At 39.1% G+C, this 21,063-nt stretch overlaps 1 protein-coding gene and 1 pseudogene across 1 annotated transcript; one reads left to right on the top strand and one right to left on the bottom strand.

Annotated features, from left to right (window-relative positions):
* Window positions 1-3,249: 3,249 nt before the first annotated feature.
* NMUR2 (neuromedin U receptor 2) lies at window positions 3,250-16,721 on the top strand. Its single transcript, XM_032334964.1, has 4 exons — window positions 3,250-4,035; window positions 10,407-10,491; window positions 13,394-13,519; window positions 16,450-16,721. Exons 1-4 carry the CDS (start codon window positions 3,319-3,321, stop codon window positions 16,719-16,721), a joined length of 1,200 nt encoding a protein of 399 aa, XP_032190855.1. The 5' UTR covers window positions 3,250-3,318.
* Window positions 16,722-18,588: 1,867 nt separating this feature from the next.
* On the bottom strand, window positions 18,589-18,712 carry LOC116587352 (annotated as a pseudogene).
* Between the last annotated feature and the right edge of the window lie 2,351 nt (window positions 18,713-21,063).

A 21,063-nucleotide genomic window follows, 5' to 3' on the forward strand; every position in this document is an offset into this window, starting at 1 on the left:
TGCACCATATCCAGTCCTCCATGCAATACGTGCCCTCCTTAATACCCACCACCAGGCCCACTCACCCCTCTCCCCTCCAAAACCCTCAGTTTGTTTCTCAGAGTCCACAGTGTCTCCTGGTTTGTCTCCCCCTCCAATTTCCTGATGCTACTGGTACCCTCACACCACATCCCCTAAGCCCACCTGATTTAAGCCGCAGCTACCAAGAGTAGCCCTATGCATGTTCAGACTTCACCTCTGCTGGTAGAGTTGCTCCATAAGTTCATGCTACATTTCTGTTTTCCTATCCCATAACCTTCTCTGACAACATGGGAGCTTGTTCAGCTCTCGGTTTAGAGATGGAGGGGGGTTACTGTCCCCAGGAGCAACCCTCAAATAATAGGACAGGAACCGGTGGATAAATCCTAAGCTTCTTTTCACTCAGGTGAAAGGTTTTCTGTTTGATTATCAGGAAATTCCAGGGGAATTCTCCCTCCTATTGTGGCTTCCTTGGGTTTTCTACACATGAGCTTCCCCCTCTCTCCTTAGATGTCATCCAAACATATTGTCAGATATTTGACAGTGACCCTCGAATCCCACTTTACTCTTCTGAGTCTTCTTCAGGCAAAACATTCCCAACCTTCATCCTGTCTTCATGATACTGAACCCCTGATCTATCTCACTGGCTTCACATAGCTAAACAGTGCAGATCCAGACCCAGGTAGGTGATCTGGGGAATAGACGTGCATATACTTTCTTATCAGCTACTTTGACTTGCTCTCCTGTACTAATGGTTCATTAAAACTGAGAAGTCAGGGCACCTGGGTGGCTCAGTCATTAAGCTTCCGCCTTCAGCCCAGGTCATGATCCCAGGGTCCTGAGATCGAGCCCCGCATAGGGCTCTCTGTTCAGCGGGAAGCCTGCTTCTCCCTCTCCTACTCCCCCTGCTCGGGTACCCTCTCTCACTATGTCTCTCGCTGTCGAATAAATAAAATCTTTAAAAAACAACAACAACAACAACAACAACTGAGAAGTCTTTTTCACATAAACACTCCCAATCATATCTCCAGATTTTAAATCTGTCAAGTCTTTTTGACCCTAATAAAAATATACTTCTATTATTAAATTATTATTTTACTACATATCTTACTATTAAATCCTTATCTAAAATGCTATTCTATTTTAAATAATATGTCTTGAACATTTCATCAGAAGCTATTTCACTCTACTAACAATCCTGTAAGGCAGTATTGCTAATTTATTCATTTGCTGATGGGATAACTGAGACTCATGGAGACTAAATAAGTTCCTCATGGTTACTCAGCGAAGAGAAGTCATGCTCAGGATGTGGACCCCAAGCCTGCGCTAGAGTCCACACCCTCTATCCCCTCTACATCATCTCCCCGCACCAATCTCTTACGCATCCCTTACTAGACACCGTTCTATTTGATTAAACCCCCCCGTCACAATAGAGAGATGCCTTTGACTCTTTAATTTGTTGTCCCATATATTGTGTATTTTCCCCAGCGTGGATCCTAGAGTGAGTACAGCACGGGCAGACCCTCCAGCTGGCCAATGATAAATCTGTAGTGTGAGTGAGAAATAAATCTTTACTGTTTTAAACCACAGAGATACCACCTCTTAGAGCAGCATAAACTGCCCCATGTTGACCAAGAGATTATTTTTGGACTTGACCTCTTGACCTCTTTAGTCTTAGTTTTATCATTCAATTTAAAAATAAAAGGGGAAATAACATTTGGTGAACATCTCTTAAGTATAAGATGGTTTAATATAACTACTCTCATTTAATCTTCTCAACAACTATATATGGTACCATACCTTGTAAAAATAATCCCACACTCAGATATCTCCCAAATCTACTGTTACCATAGTAATCCAAGCCATTATTATTTCTTTGACTATTACACCAGCCTCCTGCCTGTTAAAACTTCACCTTTCTTAATTCTGCTCAGAACTTTCCAAAAATTTCTCTCTGCAGTCTGAATCAGATTGAAACTCTATATTGTCCTAGAAAAACTTACATGATCTGGTCCCCACCAGTCACTTCAAGCTAATCACTCATATCCTCCTGTCCACTCATTAAGTCCCATCTACATTTGTCTTCCTGATGTTTCTGAAATGCATCAGGCTTGTGACTGCCTCAGGACTTTTGCACTGGCTATTACTTTTGCTGTGAATGCACTTCCCTTAGCTCCATTATGACTGACTTTTCCTCATTCAGACCTCAGCAAAAACATCTCCTGATGTAAGATTTCTTTGACCACCTTTGATAAAATAACACCTCCAGCCTTACCTTTGTATCATCCCGTACCTTTTCCCCCTCACAACACAAATTATCATCTTTAATCATATTATGAATTTACTAGTTTGCTTGTATATTTTCAGAATTCCCTATTGTAAGAAAAATACCAAGTGACGGGGATTTTTGTCTGGCTTGTTCACTGATACTTCTACAAAGCCTAGAACATTGCCCGATACATGGTAAATCCTCAAGAACCATTTGTTGAATGAAATAGAGTGAATGAATCTACAATTCACAGATAAGGAAATGAGGCTGGCAGAGTTTGAGTGACATTCCCAGTGTCTTACAGGATTTCTACGAATGGGACTGATTCTAAACCCCAGGGCCTGTTAGGATAGCAAGGCACTACCCAAAGACTCTGAAGTGACAGACAGCAGGCAGGGCTAGATGATGTGCATGTGTTTGTTCAGGCTTTGGATTCTATTGTGGCTAGAGTTGAACTGAAAAAGTCACATTGATCATGCTTTCCCCAGTAAGCCCTGAATTTCCAACAGAACAAGATAACTCGAGAAATCTATTGATCTCCCTTTTTTGTCATGCTGTGCAGGTGACAAGGATCAATGGAAACTTGTACTCTCCTGCCCAAGACCCTGCAACTTTAATTTGCATTTCCACCCAGATTCCCAGGACTCTGCAAAATGCACTGCTCAAAATGCCCACAGCTTATTCAAGGTAGAGTATCCCTGTTTGTGTCAGCTGTTTTCCCTGCTCCTTCCAATTCAGAGAAATGTCTCCCTCTCCTCTCCGGCTCTCTGCTTCCAAGCCAGCTCACAGACCCAGCCTTCCTCTTGCTAAGCATCTGACACACTCATTGGGCCACAGCTTGTGGAGGGGCGGGGCCTCTAGCTCTTCAAAAGGGATCCGGGTCTGAACAGCCCAACCTTACTGAAGTGCTCACGCTCTCCCATCCTCTTTCCCCAGAGTCTGTGCTTTCCTGCCTGCTTTCTTTTCTGGCTCAGCCTGGGACACACGCTGATTATCAGAGGAGTCTCAGGTCTTGCATTTTAGTGTCAGTGATGGAAAAACACAAGAATGATTCCTGGATCCACCAGCAGGAACTGGAAGACCCATCCGAGAAATACCTGAACAGCAGCGAGGACTATCTGGCCTTCCTCTACGGGCCTCCCCGCAGCCAATTCTTCTTCCCAGTGACTGCAGTGTATGCCCTGATTTTTATAGTGGGGGTCGTTGGCAATTTCCTTGTGTGCCTGGTGATTATTCGGCACCAGACTATGAAGACACCCACCAACTACTACCTCTTCAGCCTGGCTGTCTCCGACCTCTTGGTCCTGCTCCTTGGGATGCCCCTGGAAGTCTACGAGATGTGGCGCAACTATCCCTTCCTGCTTGGGCTCGTGGGCTGCTACTTCAGGACGGCCCTCTTTGAGACGGTGTGCTTTGCCTCCATCCTTAGCGTCACCACCGTGAGCGTGGAGCGCTATGTGGCCATCCTCCACCCGTTCCGCGCCAAGATGAAGTGCACCCGGCGGCGGGCTCTCAGGATCCTCGGCATCGTCTGGGGCTTCTCTGTTCTCTTCTCTCTGCCCAACACCAGCATTCACGGCATCAAGGTCCACTACTTCCCCAATGGGTCCTTGGTCCCAGGCTCTGCCACCTGTGCAGTCATCAAGCCCATATGGATCTACAATTTCATCATCCAGGTCACTTCCTTCCTCTTCTACATCCTCCCCATGATTGTCATCAGTGTCCTCTACTACCTCATGGGGCTCAAAGTGAGTATTCAAGCTCGCTGGCTTAGGGCAGCATCCCTTCTCTCATGATTCAAAGTTCAGAGGAAAAATTGAGAACTGGAAAAATTCAGAATTGGAAGTATAGCGAAAAATAGAATAAGCTTAGAGGGGAAGCAGAAGTTAAAGGACTAGCCTCAAAATTAGGCGAATCCTACCACAAATATAAACCATTTCCTTTAAGTCACCTTGCATTACTCTTCCTTTATGCTTGCGGCTTTCAAACCTAGGAGTTCCTACCAGTCACCTAGAAATCTTACCCTGGGATTCAAAGTGCAGACCCCTCCCCCTGGGAAATTCTGATTCAGTAGGTCTGAGGTGGAGCCTCGTTTTAAACAGTGCAAGGTGGCCACCCTTGGAGGGAACATTTCACAGCTTGTTGTCTCCAGCCCCCATCTACTGCCTGTATTGAATTTTCCTCTGGACCAACTTGATCAGAGTATAGCATAAGCCATCTCTGCCTGTCTTCTACTCCAAGACAGACTTACAGTTTTAAAGTCAGACTGTCCCTTATGGTTGCTTTGACACTTTGGTTGAACTATCAGGCTAAAATGCAAAAATATGGCTTAAGGGAGACCAACCTGGATTTCTCTTGACCGGGTGGAAATTGAGGGACAGGATGTGAACAGAGCACATTAGAGTAGAAGAAAATGGGAATAAATGACAGCTGAGATGAATGAAAAACTATCACTTAGTTTGCAATATACCTAATAATTAGAGGTTCCTGTACTCAGGATGGTAAACTGATTTTCCCCCCTTTTTAGGATCTAAATTAGCTGAGAGAAACTACTTTTGGTGAGGTAGTAGTGCATCTATATAATTCCTGTCCTGGTATAGTCTGCATCTAAATTCATAGAGATGAAATCTAACTGTGACAGCTTTATGCCCATTTAAGGAGGCAGCTTTTGTAGGAAACAGTCTTGGGACCATTTAGAGTCCCAGGTCGAAAGCTCACATAAAATACACTTTCAGGCAAGCCACACAATTCTCTCCTGGAGTTACTTTTCACATTTATAAAATGAAAAGGTCACATTAGATTATACCTAAGGCTCCTGATAGCTCTAACAGTCTGTGATAACTTAAAAAAAGGAATAAAATATCTGTGAGCAGGAGCAATGTGGATTATAAATGAAGGGAAAACAAAGCAAATATCACATTCACATCATCTGCTTCAAGATGGCTCTGCTACCTTGTATTCTCTGACAATTAATGTACTCCCACCTCAGAAAAAGGCGAATGTCAGAAATGAGTGCCCCACAATGGTCCTTTTCCATATCTGCTGTGCCTAAGGTGAGCAGCAGAATCCAAGTAGGAAGAACAAGTTCCAAGAACCACAGATGTCTGGACAAAGGAGTAAATTTAATCAGGCAGAGAGTTTTGCCAATCTCCTCTTGGAGGGCTGGTCCCTCTACATTGAAAGACACATGCCACCCCAGACTAGCTTGCAGTATCTTAGAATGCCCTGTGTATATCACTGGAGGAAAAGGACTTCTGCATGATTCCAAATATCAACAGCCCTATGGGAAATCTCTACCCCAAACTGACCAATACCATTTTGTCCAACACCAAACAATCATTAATCTTGGGTTAATTTGGAAGAAGCATTTAACTTGGAGTAGGAAACATGCATCCCCTACCCCCAACCAATTACTTTGTGTTTCACTTTGTTTTATTGTCATGAACCTATAGCCACCTTTTATTAGGAGCTAAAAAACAACTCAGAAAACAGCTTAGAAACTACCTAGTTTGCTTTATGTGTATAGTGCAACGTATAAAATTCCTGTTCTCAGGAAGGATGAACTGTTACCCAGAGGACACTAGAGAAGGTATTATCTGCTTAGTAAGTCACTGCTAGAAGAATCTAAAGATCTGTAGACTAAAAGTCAGGAGAAATAGGTCCTAGTCTATGGCATTGGCCTCGGGGTCTTTGCACATGTTGTACCTTTTGCTATATCATTGCCTGAATTGTTCCTACTGCTGACCATCACAATCCCTTTTGCTTTTCTAACTCTAACTTATCCTTTCAATCATACTTCATCCACACTTTCTTTGTGAAGCTCTGCCTGACTCTCTAGCTGCATCTGGTCCCTGTGTATGTGCTATGATGCCTGGTGATTTTCCTCACCACATTTCTTACAACTTAAAATTCTGTATTTGTGGGTTCCTTGATTTTTTTTCTCCAACTAGACTGTAAGCTGAATGAATATGAATGAGTGAATGAAGTTAAATTATTTCCTTTATTGCTAGATTCCAGCTTTTCAACCTTTGAAAGAGAATTAGAAACATTATTTTAGAGAGCTTTTTGATCTAAGAGATTTAAAAGAGACTAAGCAAATCTGATGATTATTAAGTTATTGGCTCCCTTGGCAAATCTAAAGTTATGATTGACTTTGACTTTGGTACTCACTGCCTTCAGAAGGCAAAAAAAAAAAAAAAAAAGAAGAAGAAAAAAAAGAAAAAGGAAAGAAAAGGAAAAACAACAACAACAAAAAACTAAGCCTGATGAAACCACAAGACCAAAGAAGAAGCGGGGGGGCATATATGTGCTCAAAGCTGAGCATTCAGGACATGAGTAGCCACTGAGATGCTCTCTACGTTTAGAACATGTTAGAGATAGCAAACAGACAACCCCAGAATTTCCTTCTCTCTGAGAGGAAGTTCTTTTGGAGCTCTCATCTAGTAGTTGTAATTCTGCATGTAGCCTTAACACTTGAACTGAGGAAGATGGATTATGAATTGCAGCAAAATCCAGCCATGCCAGACAGAGTTGCACTCATTTTTTTCCCAAATAAACAGATTTCATTCAGACTGTAGACATATTTACACAACAGCTAGGATTATATTTTGGTATTCTGAAGCTTAGTCTCCACACACCACATCTGCTGGAATGATTATCATCATATGAACAACTGATCAGCATAATATATCAACCTGAGTCAGCCCCATTGACCTCGCCCCTCACCTTTTATCTTACACAGCTAAGGAGCGTGGGATAGGAAGACCTCTGAGCTTCCTATACAGTAACCACAATTTTTCACTCGTTTTGTATCTTCACTTTTTAAAAAAAGATTTTATTTACTTATTTGACAGAGAGAGAGAGATCACAAGTAGGCAGAGAGAGAGGGGGAAGCAGGCTCCCCACTAAGCAGAGAGCCCAATTCGGGGCTTGATCCCAGGACCCTGAGATCATCACCTGAGCTGAAGGCAGAGGTTAACCCACTGAGCCACCCAGGTGCCCCATATCTTCACTTTTAAAATGAAAATTCAGAAGTGGGTAGAATACTTAGTGGTTGAATATCTATTTTGCTAAACATCTGAAGGGAAATAAAAGCGTCCAAACTTAAAGCAGTATTAAATGTTGGTTAGACAAATTGTTTGGATTCTATTCTACTACATTGCTTCCTTCAGATTCTGTTAAAATAATGTATATGATGCATAAATACTCAGTTTTTCACTCTTTCCCTCTGGCTAGTTGTATCACTAAAACCTACAGAAGCTGAAAAGTAAGCAATGATTAACACATTTATAATTTTCTTTTCATTGCAAACTACACTGTACAGAAAGCCTGTTCGTGAAAGAACTGTATGAACTGTTCACTTTATGTTTGATTTAAGGAAATTGTTTCTTGAAGTAGAGAAATTACCAAAGAATACTGTTAAACCCACCCACAGAAGGGACTAAGAGGTCCCAGTAGTTTCTCATTGTTCTTAATTTTGGACTGAAATCAAATACTGGGATAAGTATCTTGTGACAATGACAAATTTTTAAAAATGGTATGAAACAATTGGAACCTTCAGTAGATTTAATTGACGATGAGTTAGTAAGATTTGCACTTTGATTTATTACTCTTACCTTAACAACAAGGCAGGGATTTTTTGTTTTGTTTTGTTTTTTTGTTTGTTTGTTTATCTCTGCTTCTGGCTGCTTCTTTGTCTCAAACAAGTGCTACTTATGGGTGAGCAGTGCCATGAGGAGAATTTCTGTAAGGGACTCAGTAATCCATGACTGGACACACAGACATAAATAAATAACCCTGTTTCATCAAAATTCAGTTTTTATGATGTCTTTCAAGTAAGAGGACAAAAACCAGAATAACAATAGTAATATATAACTTACTGAGTATCACGTGCCACACACTAAAATCTACCCGTATTATTCCATTTCACCATTAAGTTTATAACCTCTTATCTTCAATTTCCTCCCATCTCTTCCTAATAACTGCACAGTATTTTCCCTTCTTTCTTTCCAAGTTCTAGGTGACCTCTGAAGGGTCAAATCTCACAGGAAATTTAATCCCTCACTTTGTGAAGACACAGGTGTATGTTGAGAGCATCAATATATTCAGAGACAGATGGTCAGCTTTGTTAATCATCCAAGTGGATGCTTTAGGACCACACGAGTCCTGAAGCACGTAGAACCATGCACTATATGATTTTTAGGAGCTTATGTGTTTGTTAGAGACAGGATATTTTTTTGTTGAGCTTTGGAGGCAACTTTTAATGAGCCTCCAGTCCAACTCTTATTTGATTTTAAATACCTTCTCTAAAGCATTCTGTAAAAATGCCTCCAGCCCAGGAAGCTCACTGATTAGAGAAGTTTGTTCTACTGCTGCACATAACCACACCAATCTCTCTCTCTCTCTCTCTTTTTTTTTAATCTTGAATTGGAATATATCTTCCAATAAACTGATCCTAATCTACCCAAGATTATATAGAGTAAGTTGAACTTTCCTTCCACCTAATGCCCTTGATCAGTGTTTCAGAACTTTCTACAGTGTTAAGGAAGGAACCCCAACTCAATCTGGCAACATGTGATAGGAAGTATACACCTGAAAAGTTAAGAGGTAGAGCTGGCTTTTGATGAAGATTAATTCCATAAAACACACAATGTTCTCAAAGACCTAGCTTTATTTCTGTTTCTTTGCTCTTCTTTCTATACTGTTGATTTCAACCTCAAGATCGTCACAGTAGGCTATTGGTGGCTCCAAGCACTTCCCTCATGGTGGGGGGAAAAAATAGCTCTTGTATTCCAGAACTCACATGCAGAAAACAAGAAGGCTCTCAATGAAAGAGAATCAAAAGTTCCATTCCTAGAAGTACAAGTAAGCATCTGAAATATCTTTGATTCCAATTATGCAGTCACTGTGATTGAAAGTTAGTAGTTACATTATTCAAGGACTGAATCTGGAGCTGGAGATGGGATCATTTCCATCTAAATTAACGACTAACAATGCAGAAGGACTAAATTCTCTAAAGGAAAATCAGGATACCGCTAGTAGGAGAAGAAGAGAATAAATGTTAGAATAAATCAGTCACAACTATATACTATACTACCTTCTAGATATTTGATAGTAGTTTATCATGAGTCCTTAAAGCTTCCTTTCTCTGGCTGTATATCCCCCCAAACTAAAATTATGTGAATTAAAGAGAAAAAAATTCTACAGCTAAGTGAATGATGCAGATCTTCAGTGCTATGGAAGTTCAGAAGAAGGAGAAGAAAATGGACTCCAGTGGCCACCAGAGTCTTCTAGAGTAGAAGGGACTTGAACGGGGTAGGGAAAATTGCATGCACAGGTAGTGTTAATATTTGAAATTTTAGAAACTTCTCTAAGATTCACCACATCTTACAACAGGATGAGTACTCTTTAACATCTAAACTCAGGAACATAGGCACTCTTATCAGTAATATTAGTAACACAGATATTCCCAAATTGTGCTCCTCAAGATGTACTACGTATTCCACTGAAAAGGACTGGGTCAGAGGGAATATTGTTGAGGCAAAGAAGCACTGTCTCCCTTGAAGCTGGGAGGGTGAGGACATAAATGGGGTGTGGAAGGTGGGGGTGGGGGAAGGGTGATACACAAACCCCCATGAAGATGTTCATAGTGTCCATCAAGCACATTAAAGGATCTGAGAGGACCCATAATAAAAACTATAAACTTTATGAAACAGAAATAATATCCATTTTTGTTTTCTACTGTCTACCTACTCTATAGCAGAGGGTTCCATTCTAATAATCATTGAATGAATAAATGAAAAAGGCTACCTAACATTTTCAACTTTAGATGTCATACTTTTTATGGAATACCTATTAATATGCTACATAAGTAAGGTTTTATAGAATAGCATGTGATACATGGTAGCTTTATAATGTAGCCACAACCATCGGTCCAGTTGAGTTAGATGACTTGAATCCAACTTCACCTCCAACTTACTAAACGTTTGACAAATTCTTATAGTTCTTTAAGTCCCAGATTTTTGTCTGCAAAATCAGTGTTAGAGTTAACACTTCCAGGATCTGGTCAGAAGGAAACAATGTTTCCTTCCCTTGGTATCTTTTTCCACTTCCCTTACAGCTAAAGAAAGACCACCTCCTTGGGGCAGATGAAGCAGCTGCAAATATTCAAAGACCTGCCAGAAAATCCGTCACCAAAATGCTGTGTAAGTCTTCCACTTTTTTCGGGGCTTGGTTGGTTGGTTTGTGAAAGCAAAGGACATGGATTTTGTACTGAGAAAGTGCTGTTGGGATCAGAATCAAAATATTCCTGAACCACAACATCGAAACCTTGGTTTTCTCAAGCTCCTAGGACCTGTCTGTCCTGTTTCTATTTTAGTTTTTAACCCTCAAACAATACACAAAATTGCATCACTGGAATACACTCTGTGGGGTATTCAGTAAATCTCACTCTGTAAATCTTGCTCTCTGCGGTTGTGAGCATTTCTTTTCCTCTCTAAAATGAGCAGGTGCGGGGGGCGGGGCTTGGTGGATCAGTCAGTTTAGGGTCAGACACTCGGTTTTGGCTCTGGTCCTAAGATTGAGCCCTAGTTAGCTCTGTGCTCAGAAAGGATTCTCTCTCTCTCTCTCTCTCTCTCTCTCTCTGTCTGCCCCTTTGCCCCTCCCCTGCCTCTCTCTCTAAAATAAATAAGCCTTAAAAATAAAATAAAATGAGTAGGTGATTTTTAACCTATTTTGAGTTACAAGGTTTTTTTAAAAAAAAAAAAAAACTATGATGAAAGCTGTGAACTCTACACTTAGAAAATGTGCAAATACACATACACAAAACATTTTGCATCCATTTTAGGGGATCCTGTGCCTCTTGACACCCATCCTTGGACTCCCTGGGATCCCTTAATTCCACATTTAAGAACATCTGGCCAAGAGTAACTCTAAGCCATCAGCCTGCCTATAACATTGTATCATTTTATACAAAACAGTACACTCTTTTTTTGCATAGAGATGTTTTAAAACCCAGGAACTGATCAACAGTCTCCCAAAAGAATGTTATAAATATATGATCCTACACTAGGGTATGAGAGATATTGATGAAAAAGGAGATTTATAATAAATTTCCCAAGTCAAAACCTAAGGTTTGGAAGAAACAAATCCTTCAGGCTAATATTCATATAAATCACTCACTGTAACTATGTGGGGTTTATGAACAAAAAAAAAAAAAAAAACTGCGAAGTCACTAAAGTTTGTCTAATAGTCATCTTCCTGGAAATTGTTTAGCCCCTGTTGGCATTTGACTTTCCCTACTGAGAAATCTCATGTCTTCATTATCTCCCCCTCCCCTTTTTCCTTGACCTAAATCTGCTCTTACAAAAAGACTTGAAGTGCACTCACATTCAAGTCACAGTGATAAATATACAGTAAAGAATTTATTTGTCTTTGGGGGATGGAGTGTTCAATTTTAACAGTAACTACATTTTTTTAAAAAAGATTTATTTATTTATTCAAGAGAGAGAAAGAGAGCATGGTGGGGGGGCAGAGGGAGGAGAGAGAGAAATAATCCAGAACAGACCCTGCTGAGCGATGAGGGGCTCAATCTCCTGACCCCAAGATCACGAGATCACAACCTGAGCTGAAATCAAGAGCTGGACACTTTACCTGCTGACCCCACTGAGGGCCAACACTAATTAAATTTTTAACTAAAGGGAATAGTAGGCAGTATACTATTATTCCCTTAGGTAAAAATTTAATTAGTGTTTTTAGTTAAAATAGATTAGGGACTTTTCCCCAGGGGGTAATTTCAGAAGATCTCTCAGATATTCTTGGAACTATACTACACAGACAGACCACTTACTCTGAATATGTTACTGCCAACAGAAAATATATGTACCATTTACTATGGAAACTTCAATTGTACTCACAAATTCAGAGAATTGTAAAATAAACACCCATGTATGTACCCATCACTCAGCTTCAATCATTATCAACTCATAGCTAATCTTGTTTCATCTATATTCCTATATCTCCCTTAGCCCCTACAAAATTGTCCTGAGGCAAATTTCAAGCATCATGTCTTGGGAAATAAAAGTATTTTATAACTTCAGAAGAGAAAAAAAAATATTTATATTGGTGAAGACTGAATGCCCCAAAGAGAAACTAATATCTGCCTTGTGAGCTGAAAATAAAAAAAACAAACAAACTGGGAAATAGTATATTTCTGTGCATCTATAATTATTTTAAAGGAAAAAAGAAGAAATTAGAAGGAAACCTGTACTCTAAAAAGTTATAATATAATAGATATATCCCCATCCCAATGAAAAGATGCTTATAAAGCAATATTATGCTCATGATTCTTCCCTTTCTTTCTGTCCCTCCCACCCCTTACAGAATGACTGAATTCACAGAAGTTTCTAATTATTTCCAGAGGAACAATATAAAACCATACAACGTTTTACCACATCCTACATTAATAGTTTGTTGTTAATCTATGACTTTAAAAAACACCAACTGCTTGAACCCAATCACTATATTTCTATCACCAGTTTACATGGTTCCAACAATCTTCTTGTAACATATTTTCCACAATATAATGTTTTCAGAACTTCAAATAAAGGCAATACTATTTTAAGTGTTCCAAGTTAAACTTAAATTATACAAGAAATCTTGTACAATCATATGGAAAACTGATCCTAAATCCTATATAACTCATTCCCATGTGCAAATATTCTATGTAAAGGCTCCTTAAGATCTAGATGGTCAATTATAATGATAGCTTAAGAAAAATGGCAGGGGGGCACCTGGGTGGCTCAGTGGGTTGAGCCTCTGCCTTCAGCTCAGGTCATGATCTCAGGGTCCTGGGATGGAGCCCCGCATCGGGCTCTCTGTTCGGCAGGGACCCTGCCTCCCCCGTTCTCTCTGCCTGCCTCTCTGCCTACCTGCGATCTCTGTCAAATAAATAAAATCTTTAAAAAAAAAAAAAAAAGATTTGTGAAAAAAAAAAGAAAGAAAGATGGGGGGAGGAATGTTAGAAGGAATGATGGACTCAGAGTGGGCATTGCACACCTATCCTTGCTTTGACTGTCTTTTGCTCTCTCATTCATCATCCTTTTCCAGTTGTCTTGGTCTTAGTGTTTGCTCTCTGTTGGGCCCCATTCCACATTGACCGGCTCTTCTTCAGCTTTGTGGAGGAGTGGACTGAACCCCTGGCTGCTGCGTTCAATCTCATCCACGTGGTGTCAGGTAACATTTTGGCTTGCTTGGTTACATCAGAAATGTCCTGGTAATTACAGCTGCTTCATCTTGCTTAGAGCACTTGGTTCCACTGCATATACTGTGATTATGGGGACCCATCATACAACAAAGAACACACTTGATTTTTATTTCATTCACATATTGGTGAGGTATGTTATAAATCCAAAAGAAATATACCAGATCAGTATTTTAGATGCTACTTTATTGAAGACCTCAACTCTAAGCATGATGATTACAGCAGGAAAGTGGTCTAAGAGGTGATTCCTTTGTTTTGCTTCCAATGACCACATAATTGAAATGATTCTTATTAGTTAAACATCCATGTTTAATCCCTGCAATCTCATATTATCTTCAGCAAGTGTTAGATCCTCACGGAAACCAACCAAATGTTATTCACGAGGCATCAAGGTCTGTTTTTAGGCTACTGTAATGCTGCTTGGGAATGATACCACGGAATTTGGTGGAAAGAATGGTAGAAAGGTCATTAAGTCAGAGGACATGGATTTGCATCTCATTCCCATCAGAGTGATCTGAAGAAAGAGGCCTCCTTCATGTCAAAGTTCCCTCAACTATAAAATGGCAGTAATGCCTGCTCTGTACAATCCATGGGCTGATGATGTAAGAAGTAAATGAAGCTGCATGATACTACATTATCTTTCTATAATTATCACAACAAGTAGATGTTATCATCACTATTTTACAGCTGAAAGTTCCACAAAAAAGAACTGCTTTGCCCAAAGTCACTTGGTGGCAAACGGTAAAAACAGCATTCCAACCCAAGTCATCCAACTTCAAGTTCAGGGTTCTATACTCCAAAGTGGAGAAGAGAATGGTCACCCACGTCCTTCCTTCTCAGTTAGTGTGACTATTAGGCAGACCACCTTGCTCCTCTACCTCAATGAGTCACTGGCTGGTTCTGTGGGCTCTTTAGATTACCAAAGACATCACCAGAGAGGAGAAAGAAGAGCAACTTGTGCGTGGGACACTCCATGTGTGCATAAAGCAAAGACCACAGTGTTCATAGGAGTATTGAATGCCATGTACATTATCTGTTTTCAATCACCATCTCTTTTGTACTCAGTAGGCCTTGTGAACTGAACTGTTTATACTTGGACATTAGTACTTTCCTCCATGTTAAATTTAATTGTGAATTCTGGGTGAAATCTCAAAAACATTTATAGCTCTTAGCTTATCTTTGTGGTTAAGATGAGAAAAATGGAAGTGACAAAATAAATTGGAAAACTCCACGAGATCACATGGGACTTAACTAGTTGACTCTCCATCTCCAGATGCATCAAGACAACCATTTTAAGATTTCCAGATTATAGCATTTACATTAACATTTTCCTGCTAAAATATCATCTCTCTCTTCCCCATATTGCCAACCAGATGAAGTCTAAACCTCTTAATGCTACTAAAAAAGTGCCTACAACTTGCCTTTTAGTCAAGTTATGTATTTCCATTCATAAACCACACATTTGTCAATCTAGTTAATTCGAGAATTTTTCACATTTTGTATTATTCCTGCATAATATAACCATTTCTGCCTCTGCACATTTGCACAGGCTGTGCCTTCTACCACAGAACTCTCTCCTCTCTCTTCCCCAATTATCTACTGCCTGCTTCAGGGCTGGTTAGTATTCAGTCAGTAGCCACTATTAAATCCTTCATGACCATCATAGTCCTTGTGCTTATGCTATCATGTGAATTTCCATAGGATGACTGTTAGTATCAGATATTTTGCTCTTAGCAGATAGAGTTTGGTATTGTTCTTTTGTCAGCAGCTAAAGTTAGGCATAGATTTTGCCTCTATAATACCGTTCTAAGTTCTGGGAGAACAAAGTTTAAATCTACTACCTACTAACGAGCCTCAAAGTTTCTGGAACAAAATAAGAATTTATTGAATGAATTAACAGTCCACAGCAATACACTTCTTCTATATTCCTCCCTGTCCAGTTCTGTGCATAGGGCATATGGCACTCTGTAGGTCCTGAACTACATAAAGGGACAACCATGACTATGTTGATGATAGTGCCTATTGCTTAGTTTATATTCTTAGCCATTCTCAGTCCCTCTGTGGATAGCATCTCAACTTGAGCTTCACAGTAATTCAGGGAGGTGGGTTAGGATGGTATTCCCATTCCCATTTCATGGAGAAAAGAACTGTAGTCTTCTAAGGTCACAGAATAAGCAAGAGCCAAGATCAGAAACACAGTCCTCTACTTCTCAACCTTAGGCCTATCTTGGGCCTTGGGGGAAAAAAATAGGATACAGCAAAAAGAGAAGTGTGTATACCAAGGAGGAAAATGGCAGTGTACAAAGCATTTGGTGGAGAAAACAAATGGCAATATAGAATTATTTAATAGTAAAGCTGGAAGATGGGAAGAGCCATCAAGGGGAAAGGCTAGGTAGGAAAGGGTCATTGGGGCATGCTTTTTTGAAGAGACAGTTAGCATTATAAGAAATATCAGCAGGGACTGTGCCTTAACTGATTTACCATTCCTCTCTTACTTGCAGTTTCAAATTATAGATTTAAGCAAAGCTCCAATGAGATAAAAAAAACATCTCCCTTTCCTCTGATACTTAAGCATCTCTCGTTAATACTTTGAGAGCATGTTCTTTAATTAAACAAGTGGGGATCAAAGGAAATTGCCAAGCATCTCAGAGAGATCTCATGCCAGCCTAAATTTTTCCAAGACTCTTTAATCTTTCTGTGTTTGATTCCTAAATACACAGGTGGTAGATCCATTCAGAGCATTTTGTATTCTCAATTAGAGTCCTGTATATATTAATACTTCCCAAAGAGAATTACTTCACAGGGATTCAAAGCTTTTGTTAAATATTTATGCTTTGCTCTATCATGCCTCTCACTCAGTTTCTCCTCAGTGTGCCTCTTTTTTTAATCTCCTGTGTTCCAGGTGTCTTCTTCTACCTGAGCTCAGCCGTCAACCCCATTATCTATAACCTACTCTCTCGCCGTTTCCGGGCAGCATTCTGGAACGTGATCTCTCCTTGCAAACAGGGGCACTCCCAGCACCACGCACAGGGGCCACCTGCTCAGCGGAACATCTTCCTGACAGAATGTCCCCTTGTGGACCTGACTGAAGATGCAGGTCCCCAGTTCCCTTGTCAGTTGTCAATCAGCAGCTCTCACCTCCCTACAACCCTCTGTACTGGACAGGTACCATAAAAGGAATGCTCAAAGAGTTGACATTCTTCTATGCTGCCTTACCGTAGGGAAGGACATCTGTAATTTATGGCTCCTGTTGTGATAATAGGGAGGTTAAATGAGTCTTAGAATTTACATACCCATTTCTAACTTGGATGGGTTCTCTTTTTTAAACAAACTTCTACTAAAACTGGATCTAAAACCTAGAACCTCCTGATTTTTAGTGACCATTCCATTATCCCAACTGACTCATGCCCCTTCACTAGTTCATGGAAAGAAAAAATATATATATTATGACCAGTAAAGTGTGATACCTATACTTTGAGTAATTTTTATTTTGGGAAATAATTAATCCTGACTCATCTGCACTTGGAGTTAAGCTGTTAACTCTCACAACCGATGGCCCCTGTGGAACATAAAAGGGAGACCTATAGATGCTATGCTATTTTACATATTCGAGGGATCCATGCCAATGTTCTTCCACAGCAAAGTATTATCCTACTGCCTCACATTTTGTCATTATAATGTAATTCACCAGTATTTTGAAGCCTGTTACTTGAAGAGTCCTGGTAATATGGGGATGCCTCTTAGAACTATTATTCCCACCTTCCTGATCCTCAAGTCATTCTCAGTCATTCCTCACCAGGAATGAGATCAGATCCAAGTTCAACTTAGAGAAGAAAGGGAAGAGGGAGAGGGCCATGAGGAGGGTCAAAAGAAGCATAAAATGATCCAAACACAAACTTAGCTGTTTTCATAATTTGCTTGAGACATGGATTTCTAAAGTCTTACTCCATAAGCAGATAGAGGTATGGTCTACAATCTTGGGGAAAAAACCCAGGTCAGATAGTAACTACTGGTCTCAAACCCATGATTTTACTTACAAAAACTTTCATTAACTGTATAACAATCTTCACGCATATGAGAAAAGTCAATTTTCCAGACTCATCTCCTATTATATCAGCACATGTAATGTATATTCTATTTAAAATGGATTATTTGCTCTTCTAATGAAAATACAACCCAGTTGTCCCAGCTGCACATATTTGCTTAGAAAATGCCCTCTTCATCTCCAGGCTCCATCTGTGGCTCTCTCACCCATCCTTCAATGTCCATCTCAGTGTGGTGCCACCATAAAACCATGCTTGATTTATTCAAATAGATGTGGTATCTGACCTCGCTGTCAGTCTCTCTCTTAAGCTTTTTCCTCACTCTGCTTTGTAGTTCAGGGATTTATATTCTTGTTTTGTCAGAATGTAAATTTGTCAAAGGCATGAAATATCTTGTGTTCATTTTTGCTGTTGCTGGAATCCTGGCAATATATCTGTCACAATGGTGATGTTCAATAAATATGTGGTAAGTGAGTTGACTTCACATTCCAAGGTACTGAGCCAAAGAACAGCTCCAGGTGGAACCATGTCAAGAGCCAAAAGACTAAGATTCTGTTTCTGAGGGGGATATTTGACCTTCAGTTGGCCGTTTAGCTGATTGTGATGATAATAGCATGTCTGCAGTGCCTGTGGTACAAGAGGTTCTTCTTAATCCCAGAATCTTACTGATGCTGAAACATTCAAGTTCCAGCTTTTAATCTCTGAATTTTTCCTAAATTGAATGAACCATCCTACTGATAAATGGGGGTATTAGTCCCTGAAATCATTATTTCCTAACTAAACAATCATCCTCAAAGTGATATTCTCTCTCCCTATGTATATATGTGTGTGTGTATATATATATATATAAAAAATATATAAACATTATTTTATTTTTAATATATTATTATAATTAATTAAAATTAAATATATAAATATATATAAAATATAGTTAAATATTCTGATTCATTCAAGTTGGCTTATAATTAGCAAAGAGATATATATATATAAGAGATTTAATATAAATATATAACAAAGAGATTTATAAATATATATATGTAAAATCTCTTATATATATATTTATAGCAATAATCGCGCCTCGGATAAACCTCATTGGCTACGATACTGCCAATATATATGTTTATAAATCTCTTTGCTAATTATAAGCCAACTTGAATGAATCAGAATCCTCCAGTGATATATATATTTATATATATAAATATGTATATTTATATATATGTGTGTGTGTGTATATATGTATATGTGTGTGTGTGTGTGTGTGTGTGTGTGTGTGTATCTTTGCTAATTATGAGCCAACCTGAATGAATAAGAATCCTCCAGTGGTAGTTTATGTTGATGAGCAGAATCCTCAGGTCATTTGAGAATTAAGTTGAAAAGACTCAGCAAAACAAAAGCTCAGAAATGGAGGAGAAATGAATTTCTTTCTCACCTTTTAAAGGCATCCTTGAATGAAGATCTACTAAGGTCATCAGCCTTAACCATCAACTCCTAGCGACCAGAATTAAATATGTTGCTATTGTAGGTAGATGGATAGACAAAGAAAAAACACTAAAATTGAAGCTAGTAATTTTGCTTCATTATAATTTTGCTTTGATTATAACTTTGATCTCTTTTTTTGTTTTCTCCTTATTTACCTTTTTTCTCTTCAAAATGTATATAAAAATTATCATTTACTCATTAATTATTTCTTTCAACCAATCACTTAGTACCCATTAGGCAAGGTGCATTATGCCAGGTTATGAATTTTCTGGCCTTGAGAGTTTACATCTAATAGAAGAAAAAATTTTTTTGTGAAATGTGCTACAAAATAAAAATACAAGTGCTATAAGACTATATAAAAAAGGTGTTTGGTCAAGTTATGGGCAATAGACTTAATTAATCCTAGCATTTAGAAAGGGGGGAAAAAAGAGTGAGTGTTGAGATTGTGGCTATATACATATCCATACACACAGGTACACACACACACACACACACACATATATAACTTACATTTCAAAATGAAAATTGAAATGTCCCAAGTCTTAGAGTTACCTGATATAAGGATTCACACACAACTAGTAGGACAAAGGGAGGAACCAAAACTAAATTGCTCAGTGCTACTTGGTAATTGACCGCACCATGTCCTTGTGAATTCCTTATGATCTCTGCATTTTGGAATAATGACAGAAAAGGACAGGTAGTAAACATGACTAATAAAATACTGGTAATTTAACTCTTTTGCAATTAAACAGTGACTTTTGAGCTGATAATTCATAAATTTAGTGAACTGAAGGGATGAGGTTCAGAATGCTGCTTGCCAAATTAATTGTATAGCCCATAAAGAGAACAGAGATTCTTAATCTAAGAGCCATGAACAAGTGTAAGAAAGTCCAAGAATCTCCTGAAATTGTATTCGTAATTCTTTTTTTAAGGATTTTTAAAATTTATTTATTTGACACAAAGGAAGACAGAGAGCAAGCACAAGCAGGAGGAGCGGCAAAGAGAGAGGGAGAAACAACAGCGACCTAGCAGAGGGCCCCATATAGGGCTTGATCCCAGGACCCTGGGATTATGACCTGAGCCAAAGGCAGATGCTAATCCAACTGAGCCACCCAGGCTCCTCTGTATTCATAGTTCTCAGTATGTGCTTTTTTGTAGAGAAGGTTTATAGCTTTGATTAGTTCCTCAAAGTAGCCTATAACTTAAATTATTATAATTACTATTGCAAAGTACCCTTAACAGTCTTACATAAAGACACTCTCTTAATGAATGAGTTATAGTTGAATGAAGGCATTGTAGGAGAATTTAAAAGTTTCATTATTCCAACAGAAGAATCTAGTGTTTGTAAGTATTAGTGGCTCAGTGGTGTGCTGGTGCTAGCTCAGACTGGCTTGCAAAAGTTTATTATTACATATTTAGGAATTTTGAGAGCCTGGTGTTATATGATCAGTAACCTGAAATCAGCCACAGTGGGAATGTTTACACCATAGAAATTGGCAAACATATTACCTCGGGGCTCTTTTTCCCCCCCAGAGAGCCATCTTATCAGCACACTACTAACCATCAATATACTGGCCATCTGCCATCTTGCTGTCATATACATGATTTGTTTGTAGAATAGATGCCCAAAAACACCATTATAATTACAGACCACTTAAAGTTGTGGTTAACTCATTGAAAAAAAAATTGTCAATGAAGCAGATTTTGACCCAGAGGTGTGAGATAAAATAAGCTAAAGCATGCTAATTATAACATGAAAGCCTCATCAGCATTTTATAATTAACCTAGAATGGAGGAATTATCCTTGGATACTGTCCATTAATATCAGTGCAGAAAACAGCAACAGCTCTCTCTACATGTTATCCTCCTTTAAATGTTTTTAAATGTTTTAAATGTTTTTAAATATCCCACAGGCCTCACTGTAAAAACATGCAAGATTTCCAAATTCTCTCTACTTGGCTGGGACCTTTTTTTTTTTTTTAGAGAGAGAGCAT

The sequence above is a fragment of the Mustela erminea genome, chromosome 3 (assembly GCF_009829155.1).
Source record: "Mustela erminea isolate mMusErm1 chromosome 3, mMusErm1.Pri, whole genome shotgun sequence".
In the NCBI taxonomy this organism is placed as follows: domain Eukaryota; kingdom Metazoa; phylum Chordata; class Mammalia; order Carnivora; family Mustelidae; genus Mustela; species Mustela erminea.